Source organism: Neoarius graeffei, chromosome 20, assembly GCF_027579695.1.
Source record: "Neoarius graeffei isolate fNeoGra1 chromosome 20, fNeoGra1.pri, whole genome shotgun sequence".
NCBI classification, from domain to species: Eukaryota; Metazoa; Chordata; class Actinopteri; order Siluriformes; family Ariidae; genus Neoarius; species Neoarius graeffei.
This window is the reverse complement of record NC_083588.1, coordinates 8,896,147-8,918,467: the sequence shown is the minus strand read 5'-3', so window position 1 is coordinate 8,918,467 and position 22,321 is coordinate 8,896,147. Positions and strand designations below refer to the sequence as shown.

Below are 22,321 nucleotides of genomic sequence, written 5' to 3'. Positions count from 1 at the left end.
AACTATCCATTCTTATCACTGTTGTGAACTGAATATGAAATAAGGGGCTAGTTTATGCCATGCAAGACAGCTAATTCAACAGAAACAGAGGTGCACTAAAGGTGTTGATCAGACAGGAGCAGCTGAGTGGGCCATCGCTTGCCATTTGCTTTTATCCAAGCTTAATTAAGGCATATAAATATGGGGATTACTTTATTTTCACTCTTATATCATTCAACTGGAGGTGGATAGCCTACCGTGCATGTTGTCTTTTTTTCTTTTTAATTCAGTGGGTTTTTGATAGCCTGCACATCAGTGCTGATATGCTGACTTCTGATACACCCACCAAACGAAAGAAAACAAATTCAGAAGCCTATTGCAAAGGCCAATGCGGTCACAATGTTTTGAAATGTTTTCCTACAGTTTCCATTCTTATGCAATGTGTTGTCATCTTTAACTCGAGGAAAGCGTTGTGGGCTACTACGTTGCAGCCAAATAGGCTACCTCTTTCAATTAGTGGCTAGATCAAACTGGAGCTAAACCGTCTCAAAACGGTGCATTGGTTGAACTCGGCCCTGTTTTCTCTGTTGACATTTACTGACCTCGATCACGCAGACCTCTTCAGCATCAGCTCCCTTGTCACTCTCCTGTTCCTCACTCACTCTCTTAAAAAATCGTCGTATATCCATCTCACCAATGAATTGAAAGGACACATTAAATCTTCTCTCGCCATCACTATTGCTACTAATGGCATTTAGTTTTCACTCACAATAGTTGAAGAACATACCAATACACAGATGGGACAGAATATAGAAAGCTGTCAAGTTTAACTGTTCATGCTAATATTGGCTAACATTTTCCATATGCTGCCATAATGTTAAAAGGGACAAGTAGCCTACAACATCACATTTTCTTCCCCTTAGATAAACGTAGGTAACGTTAAGCAATTAACAATGACTGACATCAACTTACAATCTCTTGTTCACTGTATCATTCACTGCGAATTAAGTCCTCTTCTTCTCTTAACAACTCTGCTGGCCTCAGGAACGTACCGTAACGTGACAGCAAATAGGCCTAATAGCATACAGCTCCCACCTGAACCGCGCATGCCCGCCTACCTGGCTATGCTGGGAAACATAACGATAATTTTATTTGTGTCATAGCTAGAACTTGTAGACATATTGACTCGTTTTCTTGCTGGTTTGTGTTATGTGCAATTCTGCACTATTTTCAATATACAGGTACATATATAAAAACACTGAAAATTATAGGGGGGCTTGGGAACATTTTAGGGGGGCTTAAGCCAGACGTCACCTGTTACGCTCCAGTCATGCATACAAGAGGATTGCAGGCCAGTTCTTGCTTACCATGTGGGACAGAGGATCATGTTATCCACAGCTAATCTCCCCCTTAAGGTCTTCTCCCATAAGCTGGCCCCCGGGTTTGTTGGTCCCTTTCCTATTTCTAAGGTCATTAACACCACAGTGGTTCGATTGTCATTGCCCAAGTCCATGCAGCGCATCTACCTGTCCTTTTGTGTCTTTGTGTGACTGAGGCCCCTCCCCCTCAGATCATAGATGGAGGCAAGGCCTACATGATTGGTAAATAACTTGAGGTCTGTCGATGTGGTCGGCGGTTACAGTATTTGGTTAACTGGAAGGATTACAGCCTGAAGGAGAGGTGTTGTGTGCCAGCACACTTCACCCTCGACCCTTCGATCCTCAGGGACTTCCACCATAAGAATGCGGAAACTCTGTCTGGGGCACCTGGAAGCATCCGTAAGGGGGGGGGTACTGTCATGATCCAGCCCAGAACTTCCAAATCCTGACACGTGCATTTGTGTTCCACACCGTGTTTCCCCGTTCTCCACATGCTGTGCTAGTACACCTGCTCTGAATTTGCTTTCAGTCACTCTGTATAAATACAGCATGGAGAATGACATGACACAGAAAAAGACTCGCCATCAGGTTTTGTCTAATTCACGCTTTTGGTTTTTCTCTGCTACTTTTCCCTGGTTTTCTGATTGTTTGACTGTGACTGAATCTGGATTCTGTTTTTTCCAGTTTACCATTTGCTGGCTGTTTTTGGATGTCTTCCTGGTATTTATGTGACATGTATAATGTGTCTACCCTGCCTTTTTCGGATCTTTGCCAGGAAAGGACTGACTGTGTTGCTGTGACTGCTTCCAGTCTGTGTGCCTCACTGCTCTGCTCAACAGGTCCACCTGTCTTTTATCTGTGATTTCTGGAGTTGCTCATTGGATCCAAATCTGCACCTAGGACCTTCGGGTTGTAACAATGTGGCCTCATCACTTCATCTGATATCAGTTGGAGGAAAATCCACAGCACAGGTTGGATAAATTAAGACTCAAAAAGAACAGAAACTGAAGACACAGTTGTGTATTATGGGACGACATCCTTCTGCGGTGTGAGATTTCTCAGGAACATGACAAGATGCATTTTATCATGCTGTTATAAAGTAAGGATTCAAATTAAAAATAACTATAAATGAATAAAAATACAATTTCCTGTTCTTTGAATGAATTCACATGAAAACACCTGATAAACTCACTCATTAACAACTGCCTTCAGCTTCTGATTTGTTAAAACAGAAACACAAACAGGACTGATAGATCAAGCTACAAACAGACATGACAAAATGTTTTAAATTATGATATATTTAAACTCACAGATTAGAGATGTTTGAGAGATGGGGAGGTTTTCTCATGTAGAAGAATCCATTAAATTTCCCTGAAGATAAGGATTGTCTCCCTGCAAATGTCCTTCCCTGTTATATATTTAAGCAGTGAAGACCAAGAACTTTTACTACTTCTGCTTCAACACACACCATGATCTCTACATCCCTCCTGCTGCTGCTGCTGGCAGCTGTACACTGTAAGTGTTTTTACATTCGATATTTAATACATTCATTTTGTGATTGCTTTTTTGCTTTTCATTACAATAACTTTTTTTCCCCAGGTGTTCACTGTGTTGAGCTGATCCAGACCGGATCCACAGTATTAACCCCTGGTCAGTCACTGACTCTGACCTGTAAAGTGTCTGGATATTCATTAACTGATAGCAACTACTGTACACACTGGATCCGGCAACCTGCAGGAAAAACTCTGGAGTGGGTCAGACAGATATGTTATGATGGGAGCATTTTATACAGTGAGAAACTGAAAAGCAGGTTTCAGGTTTCCAGAGACACGTCCAGCAGCACAGTAACATTAACAGGGCAGAACATGCAGACTGAAGACACAGCTGTGTATTACTGCGCTCGTGAACCACAGTGAGACAAATCAACAACATCCCTGTACAAAAACACCTCATCCAGTGTACAGTATAACAGAATGTCCACAAGATACAAATCTTATCCATCCTGTTTCACTGATCCTTTCCTATCTGATTGAAAATTATAGGATATGATAAAAAGGCTTCTGTTCCATGAAAAGCCACACATTCTCCATCAGATGAATCTCCTCCCCATGTTTTCAGTAAATTTCACTGGAATGAAATTTTCAGAGTTTGTGTCATTTCAAACACACAAACAATAGTTTTAATCAAAGAATTGCATTAAAATTATATTCTTTCAAGATTAGTCATATTGAACCTTTTTTCATTTCTTCACTTCACAGAATATTTCATGAACAGTTAAAATAAATGTGTAAATGTTTCTGCACCTATAGAGGGCAGTATCTCACTTCTCCTGAGGTTAAACTCATGAAACTTGCTTTTTTTCTGAAATGAGAAAAGACACAAGTATTATCTCTCGGAATTAGGAGCAGAGACATCGTCTAAATAACAACAGTAACACACTCAACATGGGTGTCACAGTGGTGTAGTGGTTAGCACTGTTGCCTCACAGCAAGAAGGTCTGGGTTCGAGCCCCGTGGCCGGCGAGGGCCTTTCTGTGCGGAGTTTCCATGTTCTCCCTGTGTTCATGTGGGTTTCCTCTGGGTGCTCCAGTTTCCCCCACAGTCCAAAGACATGTAGGTTAGGTTAACTGGTGATTCTAAATTGACCGTAGGTGTGAATGGTTGTCTGTGTCCAGGGGCGCAGATAGGATTTTTGAACTGGGGGGGACTGAGCTGTCAGCAAATGATTCCATTTTGTGTGTGTATATATATGTGTGTGTGTATGTATGTATATGTGTGTATATATATATATATATATATATATATATATATATATATATATACACACACACTACCGTTCAAAAGTTTGGGGTCACTTTGAAATGTCCGTATTTTTGAAAGAAAAGCACTGTTCTTTTCAATGAAGATCACTTTAAACTAATCAGAAATACACTCTATACATTGCTAATGTGGTAAATGACTATTCTAGCTGCAAATGTCTTGTTTTTGGTGCAATATCTCCATAGGTGTATAGAGGCCCATTTCCAGCAACTATCACTCCAGTGTTCTAATGGTACAATGTGTTTGCTCATTGCCTCAGAAGGCTAATGGATGATTAGAAAACCCTTGTACAATCATGTTAGCACAGCTGAAAACAGTTTAGCTCTTTAGAGAAGCTATACAACTGACCTTCCTTTGAGCAGATTGAGTTTCTGGAGCATCACATTTGTGGGGTCGATTAAATGCTCAAAATGGCCAGAAAAATGTCTTGACTATATTTTCTATTCATTTTACAACTTATGGTGGTAAATAAAAGTGTGACTTTTCATGGAAAACACAAAATTGTCTGGGTGACCCCGAACTTTTGAACGGTAGTGTGTACATGTTACCTGCAGGCCAGGACAATGATAACATTTTAACATAGCCTATGGAAATCCAAAGTTTACACATTATCATCACGCACAGAAATTGCAAAACTGCAAAACTAGTTTTAAAACCGCTAAGTTCCAACTGTTAAACATAGCGAGAGGCTGGGCTACGTGTGTGTGTGTAAAGTGTAAACCAGTGCATCCTGGCTTTCTAACTATGCCTGTGTGTTGCGTGAGCGGCAGTCAGTCAACAACTCTTCGCTAAGTTTCCTTATGAAACAATATGCTCGCTGAAATTATGGCAGGGAACGCCAGATTAAACATTAAAACTGCCTTCTGAGCACTGTATCTACAGGCTACCACCGAAAGAAGGAGGCTACCAGAAAGGCATCACTCCGTATGATTTTACTTTCACTACGACATTACTTTGAACAGACTATCAAAAAATTGCAAGGTGATATGATAAAGTAAGGCACAGTTTACTTACAGTCGATTTTTTTTTTGAAAAAACGATGCAATCGTTTTCTGCCTTTTGGCACCCTTCATCATGCCGTGTTGGGGTCCTGAACTAGGAGCTGTCCCTGATATGCCTGTCAAACTTGTTATGGGTAACCATAGCAACCAAGCTCGAGCTCGCAACCTGTGCAGTCTGCGCAGTTGCAACTATGTCTGTACTGCTGTGCACCTCAATAAACCGAATGGTAATTAGTCTTTTGATTTTTCCGTGAGGTTTGCCTTATGCAAAGAAAGACAGCATAGACGTTTTTTCCTCCCTATAAGTGGGGGGACCGAACGAGGTGAATTTAAATCTGGGTGGGACGAATCCCCCCCCATCCCCCCCTCTATCTGCGCCCGTGTCTGTGTGTCAGCCCTGTGATGACCTGGTGACTTGTCCAGGGTGTACCCCGCCTTTCAACCGTAGTCAGCTGGGATAGGCTCCAGCTTGCCTGCGACCCTGAAGAACAGGATAAAGCGGCTGGAGATAATGAGATGAGATGAGACACACTCAACATATCAATTCGGACACCTTCAACATGTATATTATAAACACTGATATCGACAGTGCCTAAAAACATTTAGTCGTTCAATAAAATATGTTCATTCATAATTAACCATCTCTAAAGTGAAGGAAATTACTACAAGAACTTTGAAGGTCACTTGCATGTTCACCAATTATTAAAAACAACCATGAAACTGAACTGACAAACTGTAAAATGTGTCATTGCTCTCATCCTCGGCACATGCAAAATCAGCCCGTGGATCTTCATATTATAGACCTGACACTATTGGTTAAAAGGATGTCGATGCAAATCCATCCTGTTCTTCTTTGCTCTGCATAAAAATCAGCTCGTTGCTCAGCTAAAGCTCATATCACCCAACTGAATTCCAGAACTTCCAGCCATCACAGAGTTTGATTATGGAGCTGAGCGTCATTCAGCAGTGCATTTTTATCCTCATGTTAACACAAGGTCTCTGAGACTTCTTTATATGTTTCCCACTGAGTGTATGATTGAATGCGTTCATGATTGTTTCTGATTGTTTTATCTGGCAGGTTTTTGCAGTGCTGAGATCAAACTGGACCAGTCTCCTGCTGTGGTCAAGAGACCTGGAGAAACTGTGAAGATTTCTTGTAAAATAAGTGGATATTCGATGACGAGCAAAAACATACACTGGATACGACAGAAACCAGGGAAAGCTCTGGAATGGATTGGTGAGATGAATACAGGCAATAATCAAGCAACATATGCAGAGTCTGTGAAGAACCAGTTCACCATGACAGAAAACGTCCCAGCAAGCACACAGTACTTAGAGGCCAAGAGTCTGAGGACAGAGGACACTGCGGTTTATTACTGCGCCCGAAGAGCCACAGTGACTGGAGCTGAGGAAGCAGCTGTACAAAAACCAGACACAGACTGTATCTGAACTAACTGAAGTTGCTTCAGCTGGAGTTGATAGACAGGAAAACATTCTCTGTATCTGTTTACTGCTCCAAATATCCATGTGTTTCTGGATTTAAAACAAATGTAGGAAGGGCCTGAACTAGATTTTTTTTTCTTCAAAATATATACATATATCTATGAACTTTGCCCCTGGAAACACTGGAAAAACTCCCAGAGGTAGAAAGGGCATCAGTGTCAGCATGGTGTGTGAATTGTGGCTCTGATGGTTCTTCACCCAACAAACTAAGAGTCATCCCAGTCCCAATCCACACCTCCAGTCTCAACCAGGTTTAGTGGAAGATTCACATGTCCACAAGATACAAAACTTATTCAGCAAGTTGACCTTAAAAAAAAAAAAATCCCACAAAACATAAATCAACACTTTAAGCAGATTCAAGAATTCAGCAGAACTGTGGTGTCAGTGCATTTCATCTTTCAGGAAGTTTCTTTATTTTGCTCTTTAAATGACATTAAAGAAGCTTCATCACAGAGAGTGAAGAACAAACTCCATCAAAAAGACACGGTTATAAATTACTTAATTTCCCACTGATACTGGATCTGAGCGCTTTCTTTCTTTTAAACCGTGCTGATACAAATGCTCCAATCTGGAATTCAGACTTCCTTCATTTGTATCGCTGCTCCACGGGAGACCTTTTTACTGACAGCAAGAACATTTGAACCTTTTTTTTTTTAAATCTCTCCTTCCAGTTCTGGATATTTTGACAACACTTTTGTGCCTCTAGAGGGCAGTCTGTGCAAACTCAACCATCTCAACCTGTTGCTCTCTGCACATTCAAGCCATTTTTATGCCTCCACCACCGTAAGTTGCAGGAGGCATTATGTTTTCGGGTTGTCCATCTGTCCATGCGTGTGTCCGTCCGTCCCGAAACTTTGTGAACGCGATATCTCAAAGGCCGATGAAAGGAATTTCACCAAACTTTCAGCATTTGTGCGCTTTAGGACAAACATGAACTGATTAGATTTTGAGATCAAAAGGGCGAAGGTCAAGGTCACTGTGAGATCAAATGTCTGTCCGAAAATCTTGTGAACACACTATCTCCAAGGCAGATGAAAGGAATTTCACCAAACTTTCACCATTTGTGCATCTGGGGACAAAGATAAATTGATTAGATTTTGAGATCAAAAGGTCTAAGGTCAAGGTCACTGTGAGGTCAAATGTCTGTCCGAAAACCTTGTGAACACAATATCTCCAAGGCTAATACAAGTAATTTCACCAGGTTAAGATTACTGTGAGGTCAAATATCCATCCCCAAATCACAACTTAATAAGGTGTGACGTCTACCGGGCGGAGGCATCCCATCGACGCCGTTGGCGTCGAGTTCTATCTAGTTCTTCTCACATTCTGCTGTGAATCATGACCCTCAGATTAAACAGAATTACATACAGCATATCAGCAACCTGCGTTGTGTTGATCAGTAGATAAGGCTCTTTGTTCTGGAGAACCTGATTTCATGGTAAATTCATAAGGATTGAAGAAATAAGGCAGTTGATCGATTTGTCTAATTTTATACAAATACCGTAATCCCTGTTTAAACTTTTCATCTGAAATGTGAATCTGTTTGATGTTACACTATATAAAATCATATCCTTTTTTTCCCATTCAGAGACGTTCGAATGGTTTAAAGGTTCTGTGGATGATTAAGGGTTCTCAGCTTCTAAAAATGGTTTTATTCTCAACTCTTTCTAACTGTGAAACATTCTGTTGTCAAGTTCCACATAGAACCTTCTAATCATCCACTCATCTCTACACTGAGCAGCCTGTGGTTGTGGGTTTAATCCATCCATAGTGCTCATGGACACTCCCTATTCAAATAGAGTTGGGTATAAACAGCATGTTCTTGGCTCTTCTAGTTTCCAGTGAGCTGTGTGATAGATAACACTCCCACACACTTTAAATCTGGCTGAAACAGAACTCGGAGAAGGATGATTTTTAGACATTGTATTTTATTTGCACTCATTTCATGTAAGTTTCAGATTATTCATGAGATTATTGGGAGGAAAAAGAGCCATTCTGTCCTGATAAAGATTATAACATTACCGAGTTATACTCTTCTTTTCCAGATTCTTATGGACAGTCCCTGACCTCCTCTGCTTCTGTGGTGAAGAGACCTGGAGAGTCAGTCACTCTGTCCTGTACTGTCTCCGGATTCTCAATGGGCAGCTACTGGATGCACTGGATCCGTCAGAAACTTGGACGAGGACTGGAGTGGATCGGGCGCATTGACACTGGCACTAGCACGACATTTGCTCAGTCTCTGCAGGGCCAGTTCTCCATCACTAAAGACAGCAGTAAAAACATTCTGTACCTCGAAGTGAAGAGTCTGAAAGCTGAAGACACGGCTGTTTATTACTGTGCACGAAGCTCACAATGACACAACAGACTCCAGAGCTGTATAAAAACTGACACAAGCACATCCTCATGAGCTGTAAATATTCCCTCAGCAGGAAACTGAACCCCAGAGTCATTTATTATGAACATCTTGAACAATCTGCTTTTTATTTTGCTTCAAGTCCTCTGAGATGCGCTCTTTCTCTACTTCGACAACATCTGCCCCACATGTTGAGGATAAAATGACTGAGAGATTAAACGGACTGAGAGAGGACTTATGTCCAACAATGTGTCTAGAAATATGTTTCATTTTGAAAAAAAAAAAAGAAGAAGAAATAATTGTCCGAAAAGTCCAAACTTGAGGTATGCATCAGGATGGGAATCAGCTGTAAGAAAGTCACAGGAGCATGTGGTCAGATATGAAGCTTGTGGGAGCCACAAAAGACCAGAAACATGAACATGGCAGTGTATTGGGAGCTCATGTGATGCTGCGTGACACGTTTTCTGCTTCATCCTTGTTCACGTCACTGCGGTTTCAAGGACTAATGTGTTTATATTGTGAGAAAAAGAACCAACAGAGTTTGTGAGAAAATATTGCAAAGAAAAATAAATGCAGAAGTGGGCAGGCGTGGAATTTATTTCCTTAAGCACAGATAATAATTATCACTCTAAATTTAGTATCTAATCCTTGTTGTGAGTTTCTCTGTATGTATAATTCCCTCTATTATTGACCTGGTATTGAAGTTGGAAAAGAGCTTTCTGTCATGGCAAAGATTTGTTCCATTAAAAAGCCACACATTCTCCATAAGATGCATATCTTCCTCAAGAATTAAATAAATTTTAAATCTGTTGTCCTCCCATCATCAGCAGATAAGCAAATACAAGCATCAGGGCTGGATATCGATCTATTTATGTGATGGTCTCTGTTAAGCGTTGGAGAACAGAGAAGACCCCAGTACAAACAACACACACCATGTTCTCTCCATCTCTACTACTCCTGCTGGCAACTGCTTCCTGTGAGTGCTTTATGAAATTCATTCATTTACAACAATAACAGTAAATGTGCAGCGTATATTGCATGAGATATCACCGTATCAGCGTATATTGCATGAGATAGAATTGTATTATTTTCATGATGAACCTTTATATTAGTTATCCCATTTGCAATTGCGCTTCCTATTTGGAAGTAGTGTTAATGTTTTTACCTACTTTGGTATACCGCATATCATCGTGTCCTGACTAGTTAGTGAATGCTCTAGCATGCCGTGCTGCCTAATACAGTGGCCAGCACTGCACCGAACTGTGTCCTGAACATTCTGAAAGGAACATGGCATTTATTTGTTCACATTAAACCACTTGCTTTAAGCCAGTTAGCGAGTGGTGATGGTTTTCACTGTAACTGCATTGCATATGCAGTCATTTTGAGTTCATGTGTATATTTTTGCTGAAGCTAAGAAAAGGAAATGTCATTCCTAATAATGTAAATATGTTATAATAGTGTTGTAATGGTTAAAAGGTGTTGATACAGCAATTAACAATATATGAAAAGACACAATACACACTTAAGATTGAAGTAGAAACTTTATTGTTTAATTCATGCAATACATTTTCTTTACACTGGGGAGAAAGTAATGTGAATGCTTACTGTATATTGTAACATTGTGGGTTAATGTAATGAGTTATTCACATTATGGTTAAAAAGGGATGTACCCTTGGATACTGGTTACAGAAATGAGTAACAGAATATGAAGAAATGAGATCTCAGAATTAGAACACTCATGAGTCTACATTTTGTGTAGGCTGGTTTTTTTTTTGTGGATAAAGAAGCAGATTCCAAGATGGCGAGCCAAGCCCAGCGAGGACGTAAGGCCTCTGCATGCTCTTGCAACAAGGCTTTTGCAGATAGCTTTTCGCAGACAGTTGTAATTTATTGTTGAGCGGGGAGTATAGGCGTGCACGATGCTATTCACCGGCACAACGCAAGGGGGTGCGAAGTCGCTAGGAGTAGTTGGTGGGTGTGGTTAGTGGAGTGTTTATCCTCCAGTTACTTATAATGACTAGAACTTTTTTTTTTTATAATCACTAGAACTGGAGTTGTATAGATGTATGTACTTCCTCAATCAACCACTCTTCATGCTGCTCCATCTTCGCTCGTGTTTTTAAAAATGCCGGTCATGAAAACAAAACAAACCGGGAAAGTAGGGAAGCGGAAGTGCGTGTACAGCGGATGTAGAGTGGACCAATCAGAGCCCTCTTGTCTGCGACGCTGTCTGCGAGGCTTCTGCAGTGGTCACAATTTTTGGGAGGTGCGCGCAGAGCGTCTGCGAAGGTGGGGGGGCTATGCAGACGCTGTCTGTGACACTGTCTGCGAGGACTGGGTTGTCAGCATAAATTGGCCTTGAGGATGGTCAGGAGAGCGGTGTGGCCAGCCGTGTGACTGCCTCAGCGGAACCCGCTTGAATCACTGATACCAGATAAGAGTACTCTTGACCAGTTAACTCCATTGACTCAGCCTGAGTTTGAACTGTTATATAGGATTATTTTTTAGGAACGGACTCTTATTGGGGACACATTTTTGATATTTTCAGGAATCAAGGACTGAATTATCCTTATTTATTTTATTTTGAAGAGCTCTTCTTTAAATTTTTCTTTTCTTGTCTGTGACTCAGTCACAACATTTCCATGTTAACGCTGTGCCTGGAGTGCACAGCTGGTGTATATATTCAATAAATCTGCCAATTGTTCCACTTCTTAATAAGTGTTTCCTGATTAGTTTTTTTTTTTTTTCCAGAGTTGTGAGATTTTTAAAGCCATACCTCTCTACCGAGCCTAGGTAGATATTTAGTGCTTTTCCACAGGTCCAGAGTACAAGCGCTACACTTCACATTCTGCACACTATTATAATCTCATCACAAACAAGAACTTGGTATAGTGTCATATCATTCGGGAACAGTAATCACTTCAACCAGTCAGAGTGTGTATATCATGTGTGAGAAAGTGTGAGTGCATTTTGTCATGACTTTGAAGAGTAGTAGAATTTTTCCACAATCATGATCCCAATATCCTCAAGCATTGATAATCATTATCATTCTAAATTCAGCATTTAATCCTGATTGCCTATTTCACTGATCCTTGAATAAAAAAGTTAAAGGATTGAAAATTTTAGTACATGATAAAGAGGCTTCTGTTCCATTAAAAGCCACACATTCTCCATCAGATGAATCTCCTCCCCATGTTTTAAATAAATTTATGTGGAGCATCCATGATATGTCTGTGTAAATTATTTAGAAATGAAAACATATTAGAACAAGCACTGTTCTGTAAACCTTGAAGCTGAAACTACTGTCAGAGCCGCTGTTCTAGAAATATAAGGGTCTGCAACATCATGCCCACCATACAGATCAGGAAGTTCCCCAACCAAAAGCCCTGGATAAACAGTCAGGTATGATGCATGCTGCATGCTCACTCTCTTGCATTTAGATCAGGCAATGAAATGGAGTACAAAGCGGCAAAGTATGGACTGAGGAAAGCCGTTACAGTGGCCAAGAGGCAGTACAGAGAGAAGCTGGACAGCTTCTATTCTACTGCCGACCCTGGGCGGATGTGGCAAGGCCTGCAGCACTTCACAGATTTTAGGACTGGCACCATCAGCTCCACAAAAAGCCTGCCAGATGACCTCAACACTTTCTACACCCGCTTTGAGACCTCCAGCTACAGCACAGAGAGGAGGCACACACACCTGCACCAACCAACGCACCACCATCAACAGTCTCCCATCAACAGTCTCATCAGGCCAGGTACACAAAGCTCTGAGGAAGATCAACCTCAGGAAGGCAGCAGGACCAGACAACATCCCTGGTCGGTCCCTCAGAGTATGTGCCAATGAGCTGGCTGATGTTTTCACTGCTATCTTCAACCTTTCCCTCAGCCAGAGCACTGTTCCCTCCTGCTTCAAGACCACAACCATTGTCACTCTTCCCAAGAAGAGCCCACCCACCTGCCTGAATGATTTCAGGCCGATCGCACTCACTCCATTCATCTCAAAGTGCTTTGAGAGAGTGGTACTGGCCCACATTCAAACCAGTATACCGGACCCCCTGCAGTATGCCTACAGGCCCAACAGGTCTAGCTCAGATGCCATCACTGCTGCCCTCCATTATACTCTCTCCCACCTGGAAAACAAAGACTCCTACATCAGAAGACTCTTTGTTGACTACAGCTCTGCCTTCAACAGGGTCATCCCCCACAAACTCACCCATAAACTGTCCACACTTGGTTTGCACCCCACCCTCAGTGACTGGCTCTGAGGTAAATAAGGAAAAAAAAAGGTAAATACATTACCTTTATTTTGTAATATACTGGGTTTTTTTTTGCTTTTTATTTTGCCCTATATTGCCTTTACTTTCTATGATTTCTTCCACCTATTTATTGTTGTAATTTGGCACTCATGGTGGACGATAGACTAAGAATTTCATTGTGCAAGAGGACATGTTCCTTACTGTGCATATGACAATAAACACTTTGAAACACTTTGAAACTTGAATCAGTTGGTCACAGAGATACGCAAGTGTTTAGTTTTAAAACCCAAGTCTTCAAGGTCATGTGATGCGTTTGATGCAAATCCTTCACTGATGTCTCTTATATGAGGTTGGTGATTGTGAGTGTGTGTGTGGTGAGGAGGAGAGCAGCTGAACAGTTTAATTCACTTCAGTTTTATCCCAATCAGCGATGCCCTCATCAGTGCTGCTGCTGCTCACAGCTGCATTCTGTAAGTCTCCATGTTGGCTGAATGAGTTTAGATTTCATGCCTGGTTGGGCAAATGATTTGATGATGTTTTATTGTTGTTGTTCTCAGGTGGTGTTGGTGCTGTGGAGCTCACTCAGTCAGCCTCTGTGCTCGTGAAACCTGGAGACTCGTTCTCCATCTCTTGTAAGACCTCAGAGTCGAGCTATTGTATTAACTGGATACGACAACCTGCTGGGAAAGCTTTGGAATGGCTTGGATATCTGTGTAGTGGTGGTAGCACAAATCTCAAAGATACAGTGAAGAACAAGATCAGTTTCAGCCAGGACACATCCAGCAGAACAGTTTATTTAAGAGGACAAAACTCTCAGACCGAGGACACGGCTGTGTATTACTGCGCCAGAGACACAGCACTACAGACTCCCTGCAGCCCTGTACAAAAACATCCCTGTTCATTTTCATCTCCCTGCAGTCCACTTGTCCCCAGGGACACCTGGTATAAATGAGCTCAGAGGGTTCAGACCCCTCTGTATTTCAAAGACAAAGGGAAATCAACCTCATGTTTCATCTTTGGCATCAAAATGAAATCATTTCTTGTCCTGAGCTGGATATACAGTTAATCCGTCATGAATAATCTGTCAATCCATTCCATTCCAATCCATAGTTAATGTGAAGGAGGTGAAGTGTAACTGCAGCATTCAGACTCTCCAAAGGTCAGGTGATACTGTATGAACATCACAGTTTATGATTTGAACATAATGTCTGTCTTTGGACATTGAAAGTTTGGCTTTAACAGCTTGATTGATGATCATATTCCAGTTCTCTAAACTGCTCTGATCAGTTGGAAGTAAATCTCCTTGTCTACAGATGTGACAGAGCTGAGAATTTGTGCCTCTTGTTGCCTGGAAAGTGCACAATGACAAAATAATCTCACAAATTTAGCTCTTTAAATTCATGCTCCGATCAACACCAAAATGATTTGTGTTCAGGAGTCCACAAGACAACAAATAACTGTGTTCATTAGTTGAGAACCAGCACCATTAGAATGAGGGGTTCAGTGATGCACTGCTCTTCTGGATCGATAAATGAAAGTTCAGGATTTGACATTGCCATTATAAACATTAAAAATCATAAACTAGTATCATCATACACAGGAGATTGATCTCTGCCTTCATGCAATTCTGAACAGGGCTGATAATGATACAAAAGCTTGTTTTTCTCATTATTATTATTCTTTTGATGTATTATGGCAAAAATTGAGTATTTTTCATGACAACCAAAATAAGAAGGGAGAATTGCATTATTTATTTATGAACCATTATTTAAAAAAAAAATCTTACTCGTAATAATCATAAATTAATTATTTCCCACATTAAATTGATGTTAAATCGAGACGTGTGATTTGACTGTGATGAACATCTGCAGAGCTGCACTCAACACAGCTCCTCTGTCATGTTTATGCAAATCTCCATCTCCTCTTGTAATATTAGCACCGTGCTTATCTCGAGAGGAAGCGGTTCTCATTCGTCCTCCTTCAACACAAACATGTTTGCTTCAGCTCCACTGCTGCTGCTGGCTCTCGCCCCCTGTGAGTGTTTGGATCGAAGCTTTATGAGTTCATCTGATCCTTTCAGTTCAACATGTCAACCTTTTCTTTTTCTCTTTTCACAGATGTGTTCTGTGCTACTGAGCTCATCCAGCCAGACTCAGTGGTGATAAAGCCAGGAGAGACTTTAACCATCACCTGTAGAGTGTCTGGAGCTTCAATCACTGATAGCAGCAGCCACTATGGAACAGCTTGGATTCGACAACCTGCAGGAGAACCTTTGGAATGGATCAATATCATTTATTATGATGGGGATATTGGAAAGAAAGATTCACTGAAAGACAAGTTTGTTGTTTCTCGAGACACTTCCAGTAACACTGTGACCTTACGGGGACAGAACATGCAGAGTGAAGACACAGCTGTGTATTACTGCGCTCGTTATCCACACAGTGAGACAAATCAACAACATCCCTGTACAAAAACACCTCATACAGTGTACAGTATAACAGAATGACCACAAGATACAAAACTTATCCATCCACATCGAACTAAAAAATAAATAATCCCACAAATTACACCAGGGTTTCATGTTAATTTTTTTTATTCGTTTGTGGTGTAGATTTGAAACCAGAGTGCTACATCTCTAACACTGCTACACCTTTATACACACTATTATAATCACATCACTGACAAAAACTTGTTCTACTGTTATATCATTAAATAACAATAATCACCCCCAACAAATCAGAGTTTGTGTATCATGTGTGAGAAAGTGTGAGAGCATTTTGTCATGAGTTTGAAAAGTAGAATTTTTCCATTCTCATGATCCCAATATCCTCAAGCATTGAGAATAATTATCATTCTTACATTCAGTTTTTCATTAAAACAAACCAAATTCAGCACCAAAGAACATTTTTCATTCTGATGATTAAAACCTGTCAAGGACAGAAACCAGCAGGCTGTTTTGAATGGAAGAGCATCACAATATGCAAATGTTTCTGCAAAATCCCCCCCTTCCAACTACATATAGGGAAATATCAGCCTCAGTCACTGTGGGCTCTGGAGAATTTAGCACTGCTTTTAGTTCAACGATGTTCTTTCCATTTTTGCTGCTGCTGTCAGCTTCATCCTGTGAGTTTCACTTCAATCATGAACTCAGTGCTTATAGCTCTGTAAACCATCTGTAACACTTTTTTTTGGGGGGGGTGAAACACTGAAGCACCGGGACAGGCAGGTTCACTGCAGGACAATTTTTATTTCAGCTTTTTTGGTGATTTCACATCCAAACACAGCACACAGGGAGGCGCTTTCTCCCTCCCCATCAACCCTCAGCTGGTACTGAAAGACAAAGACACACACACACACACACACACACACATATATATATATATATATATATATATCTCATCATCTCATCTCATTATCTCTAGCCGCTTTATCCTGTTCTACAGGGTCGCAGGCAAGCTGGAGCCTATCCCAGCTGACTACGGGCGAAAGGCGGGGTACACCCTGGACAAGTCGCCAGGTCATCACAGGGCTGACACATAGACACAGACAACCACTCACATTCACACCTACGGTCAATTTAGAGTCACCAGTTAACCTAACCTGCATGTCTTTGGACTGTGGGGGAAACTGGAGCACCCGGAGGAAACCCACGCGGACACGGGGAGAACATGCAAACTCCACACAGAAAGGCCCTCGCCGGCCCCGGGGCTCGAACCCAGGACCTTCTTGCTGTGACGCGACAGCGCTAACCACTACACCACCGTGCCGCATATATATATATATATATATATATATATATATATATATATATACGGTCCAGTAATTTGACACAGGTGTGATCATTTTGCCACTGACCTTCCCTGGCCTCGCCCTCCAGTCACAAACTGGGGCTCGACCATGCTCCCGCTGCCACGCCCTCTCAGTCATAATTTTCTTTCCATTGCAAGAAAGTTTGAATAGTTTGTGCTATTTTTAGATCCATGGCATCATCTGAATAATGTGGAGTAAATTATTACAACAAAACACTAAAAGTGCAGTTCTGTTGTCTGTCCTTTTGTGTAATTTGTATTTGATCAGAAAATGTGTCATTAGTCCACTGACTTTTAGTTTCTCCTCCAAAGGCATTCTAGGGAAAAAGAAAGGTTGAGTAAATCATCCATAAATCTATTCTCTGCCATCAAGAAGCTATTGAACAGGCAGAGAAAAATAATGCAACTGTTTCTCATCAGGAAAAGTGCAAATTATTTTCCTTTTTTGACAAACAGTCAAATTTAGAAAGTTTCCTCCACCTTTGGTCTTGTAGTGTCTCCTGTATATTTATCCTGCAGCCACATGAGAAATGTCTGAACATGATGTTTTTCTTTCAGCTTTAAGGCCTGTGAGGGGCGCTCTTTCTCTATTCACACAACATCTACCCAACATGCTGAGCTTCAAAGGACTGAGAGAGTGGAATATATGAGAACATGTTCTCCTGGGATTTACATTAAAGTCATAAACTCTACTGTAACTACAACATTGTTATGAAGCGAAGACCTTACAGATCGATTAAATCAGTGTCTCATTAAACCAGGCTGCAGAATCCACACTGTTTGGTGAATTAGTCAGTAAATAGTCAGGAACTCTTATATTTTCTGAATTTGTACGTGTTTTTCCATTTGCAGGAAATGCCTCATGTCTTGAAGCCTGCTGTGCCTTTATGAAAGCCTCAACACTGTCATGCAAATCAAACCCCCTATAAAATATTTGAGGTGCACTCAAGAGAAGTGAGGTTCCAGGTTCAGGTTCCACTCAACCCATGGTCTCAACATTTCTACTCCTGCTGTTAACAGCTGCATCTGGTAAGTATGTGGAGAATTTTGAAGAGAAACAGATAATTGTGGACATATTTCCTTTAAGAAGGCACCTGAATAATTGTTTGTTGTTCACAGGAATTAAATGTATTGAACTGGTTCAGCCTACAGTCATGGTGGTTAAGCCTGGAGAATCATTTTCAGTCCCCTGTAAGATCACTGGATACTCAGCCACGAGTTCCTACAGTATACTAACTGGATACAACAGGCATCAGGACACGCGTTGGAATGGATCGGCTGGTACTGCAGCTCCAGTATTACTGGCAGCAAAGGTTCACTCGAGCAAGATCCATTTCTCAGCCGAGTCCTCCAGCAAAACTGTGATTTTACAGGGGCCAAACTTTCAGACTGAAGACACCGCTGTGTATTACTGCGCTCGTTATCCACAGTGACACAAATCAACAACATTCCTATACAAAAACACCTCATACAGTTTACAGTATAACAGAATGTCCACAAGATACAAAACTTATCAATCCTATTTCACTGATACTTTAGTATTTGATTGAAAATTATAGTATTTAATAAAGAGGCTTCTGTTCCATAAAAAGCCACTCATTCTCAATCAGATGAATCTCCTCCCTAAGTTTTAAATTAATTTCACTGGAATGAAGTTTTAATCAAAGAACTGTATTCAAATTATATTCTTTCAAGATTCGTCAGATTGAACCTTTCATTCATTTCACAGAATATTTCATGAACAGTGAAAATAAATGTGTAAATGTTTCTGCACCTATAGAGGGCAGTATTTCACTTCTCCTGAGGTTAAACTCATGAAACTTGCTTTTTTTTCTGAAATGAGAAAAGACACAAGTATTATCTCTCAGAATTAGGAGCAGAGACATCGTCTCAATAACAACAGCAACACTCAACATATCAATTCACACACCTTCAACATGTATATTATAAACACTGAAATAGACAGCAACTAAAAACATTTCTTCATTCGATAAAATATGTTCATGAATAATTAACAACTATCTCTAAAGTGAAGGAAATTCCTAAATTACAAGCACTTTGAAGGTCACTTGTATGTTCACCAATTATTAAAAACAACCACTAAACTGAACTGACAAACTGTAAAATGTGTTCTCGCTCTCATCCTCGGCACATGCAAAATCAGCCCATGGATCTTCATATTACAGACCTGACAAAGCTTTAACAACAGACAAGTTGGTGTGAGCTCCTGACTGAATCAGTCAGTGATGATTTGTGAACTGAATTATTTCTGGGACTCCATTCAGTTTCTCTCGGATAATCTGGATGAGACACACAGCTGAAAAATGAAATCTGTAAAGTTTGTGTTGTTCAGTGATGATCAGTGATCAGAAAACTTCATGTTCTTCTGGGTGTTACAGTGATACACAGTGATGCACTAAAAGGACATGAGATCTAATGAGTAAAGAGCAGCTATGGACTTGACAGCAGGAAACACAGCTGGAGTTTTACTGTCAACTTTTTATCTTCATGGCTATTCTTCTGTGAATCTTTTTATGTCTCCAGTGGGCGTGACATGCAAATGAAATCCTGTGTTTGAACCATTTATGCCGATACATTCAGCTCAATAACACACCAGCAGTTTGTGTTCATTTACAGCAACAGGAATCATTTGAATTCTTTGAGATGGGACGAGGCAGAGTTTTGAGCTACTTTGCTCTTGCAATGTTCATTCATTGCTAGTCTTATCGATTTCACAATTAAAATCTAACATCTTTTCCCTTCTTTTTTTCTTTCGTTTTAACTGTAACACCTGTCTTTGTGTGTTCTTGTATTTCAGATTCCTGCAATCAGACACTGATCGAGTCTGATTCAGTGATCATCAAACCTGATCAGTCTCATAAACTGACCTGCACAGCTTCTGGATTTGACTTTGGGAGCTCCTGGATGGCTTGGATCAGACCGGCTCCTGGAAAAGGGCTGGAATTTGTTGCAACTATCGAGGATAATAGTAACAGGAAGTTTTTCTCCAGTACAGTTAATGGCCGCTTCACCATCTCCAGAGACAACAGTAAGAAGCAGGTGTATCTGCACATAAACAGTGTGAGGACAGAAGACACTGTAGAGTATTACTGTGCTCGAAACACACAGTGATACTTCTCCTGAGACATCAGTAAAAAAAAAAAAATCATTCTTGCTGTAGTCACATGACAATCTTGCACTTTCATCAGCAGTGTATTCATGGAGGCCTTCTTGTTCTTCTTTTGGCTGCTCCCAATGAGGGGTCGCCACAGCGGATCTTTAGTCTCCATTGCTCCCTGTCTTCCGCATCCTTCTGTACTACACCTGCCACTTTCATGTCCTCTCTCACCACATCCATATATCTCCTCTTTGGCCTTCCTCGTTTTCGTTTGCCTGGCAGCTCCATCCTCAACATTCTCCTTCCCACATGCTCTACATCTTTTCTCAGAATGTGCCCATACCATCTCAGTCTCGTCTCTCTTAGCTTAATTCCCAAGCTCTCCACATGTGCTGTCCCTCTGATGTGTTTGTTCCTTATCCTGTCCAAACTTGTCACTCCCATCGCAAACCTTAACATCCTCAACTCTGCCACCTCCAAATTTGCCTCCTGTCTCTTCATTAAGGGTACTGTCTCCAATCCATACATCACAGCTCGTCTCACTACTATCTTATACAGCTTAGCTTTCACTTTTGCTGGGACTTTCCTATCAGAAATGACTCCCGAAATCCTTCTCCAACTGCTCCACCCTGCCTGCAATCTCTTTCTCACTTCACGATTGCAGCCCCCATTTTCCTGCACAGTCGACCCCAGGTACTTGAATTCATCAACTTTCTTTACGTCTACTCCTTGCATCTTCACTCCACTCATCCCCATTCTCATTGAAGCATATGTATTCTGTTTTGCTACTGCTCACCTTCATTCCTCTTCATTCCAATGCATACCTCCATCTCTCCAAATCCAACTCAACCTCCTTTCTACTTTCACCACATATCAAAATATCATCCACAAACATTATGTTCCATGGTGACTCTTGCCTCACTTTGTCCATCAAGCTATCCATCACTATGGCAAACAAAAAAGGACTCAAAGCAGATCCTTGATGGAGTCCCACCTTTACCTTGAACCATTCAGTTGTTCCAACTGCACACCTCACTGCTGTTTCACTGTTCTCATACAACCCCGATTCCAAAAAAAGTTAGGACAAAGTACAAATTGTAAATAAAAATGGAATGCAATAATTTACAAATCTCAACAACTGATATTGTATTCACAATAGAACATAGACAACATATCAAATGTCGAAAGTGAGACATTTTGAAATTTCATGACAGCAACACATCTCAAAAAAGTTGGGACAGGGGCAATAAGAGGCTGGAAAAGTTAAAAGTACAAAAAAGGAACAGCTGGAGGACCAAATTGCAACTCATTAGGTCAATTGGCAATAGGTCATTAACATGACTGGGTATAAAAAGAGCATCTTGGAGTGGCAGTGGCTCTCAGAAATAAAGATGGGAAGAGGATCACCAATCCCCCTAATTCTGTGCCGACAAATCGTGGGGCAATATCAGAAAGGAGTTCGACAGTGTAAAACTGCAAAGAGTTTGAACATATCATCATCTATAGTGCATAATATCATCAAAAGATTCAGAGAATCTGGAAGAATCTCTGTGCGTAAGGGTCAAGGCCGAAAAACCATAGTGGGTGCCCATGATCTTCGGGCCCTTAGACGGCACTGCATCACATACAGGCATGCTTCTGTATTGGAAATCACAAAATGGGCTCAGGAATATTTCCAGAGAACATTATCTGTGAACACAATTCACCGTGCCATCCGCTGTTGCCAGCTAAAACTCTATAGTTCAAAGAAGAAGCCATATCTAAACATAATCCAGAAGCACAGATGTCTTCTCTTGGTCAAGGCTCATTTAAAATGGACTGTGGCAAAGTGGAAAACTGTTCTGTGGTCAGATGAATCAAAATTTGAAGCCCTTTATGGAAATCAGGGACGCCGTGTCATTCGGAATAAAGAGGAGAAGGACGACCCAAGTTGTTATCAGCGCTCAGTTCAGAAACCTGCATCTCTGATGGTATGGGGTTGCATTAGTGTGTGTGGCATGGGCAGCTTACACATCTGGAAAGACACCATCTGTTGTGTTTGTTACTACTTTATCATAGAAATGCATGGAGGCACAGCTTACTGGTAACTAGTAACTCATTTT

At 41.0% G+C, this 22,321-nt stretch overlaps 6 gene segments (V, D, J or C); all 6 read left to right on the top strand.

Moving 5' to 3' along the window:
- Window positions 1-2,827: 2,827 nt before the first annotated feature.
- LOC132869160 (immunoglobulin heavy variable 2-70-like) lies at window positions 2,828-3,259 on the top strand (the record flags this gene model as incomplete). The annotated part of the segment is given in 2 exon segments: window positions 2,828-2,873; window positions 2,958-3,259. Coding segments are annotated over 2 exon segments (348 nt in total), but the record flags the coding sequence as incomplete, so codon positions are not given.
- A 2,845-nt stretch (window positions 3,260-6,104) lies between these two features.
- LOC132869463 (immunoglobulin heavy variable 1-3-like) lies at window positions 6,105-6,627 on the top strand. The segment is given in 2 exon segments: window positions 6,105-6,173; window positions 6,257-6,627. Coding segments are annotated over 2 exon segments (423 nt in total).
- Window positions 6,628-8,541: 1,914 nt separating this feature from the next.
- LOC132868350 (immunoglobulin heavy variable 3-74-like) lies at window positions 8,542-9,037 on the top strand. The segment is given in 2 exon segments: window positions 8,542-8,628; window positions 8,727-9,037. Coding segments are annotated over 2 exon segments (351 nt in total).
- Window positions 9,038-13,695: 4,658 nt separating this feature from the next.
- LOC132869462 (Ig heavy chain V region 914-like) lies at window positions 13,696-14,244 on the top strand. The segment is given in 2 exon segments: window positions 13,696-13,762; window positions 13,850-14,244. Coding segments are annotated over 2 exon segments (435 nt in total).
- Window positions 14,245-15,283: 1,039 nt separating this feature from the next.
- On the top strand, window positions 15,284-17,992 carry LOC132869461 (immunoglobulin heavy variable 4-61-like). The segment is given in 3 exon segments: window positions 15,284-15,326; window positions 15,410-15,717; window positions 17,954-17,992. Coding segments are annotated over 3 exon segments (390 nt in total).
- A 1,773-nt stretch (window positions 17,993-19,765) lies between these two features.
- Window positions 19,766-20,233, top strand: LOC132869460 (immunoglobulin heavy variable 3-7-like). The segment is given in 2 exon segments: window positions 19,766-19,817; window positions 19,920-20,233. Coding segments are annotated over 2 exon segments (366 nt in total).
- The last annotated feature ends 2,088 nt before the right edge of the window (window positions 20,234-22,321 follow it).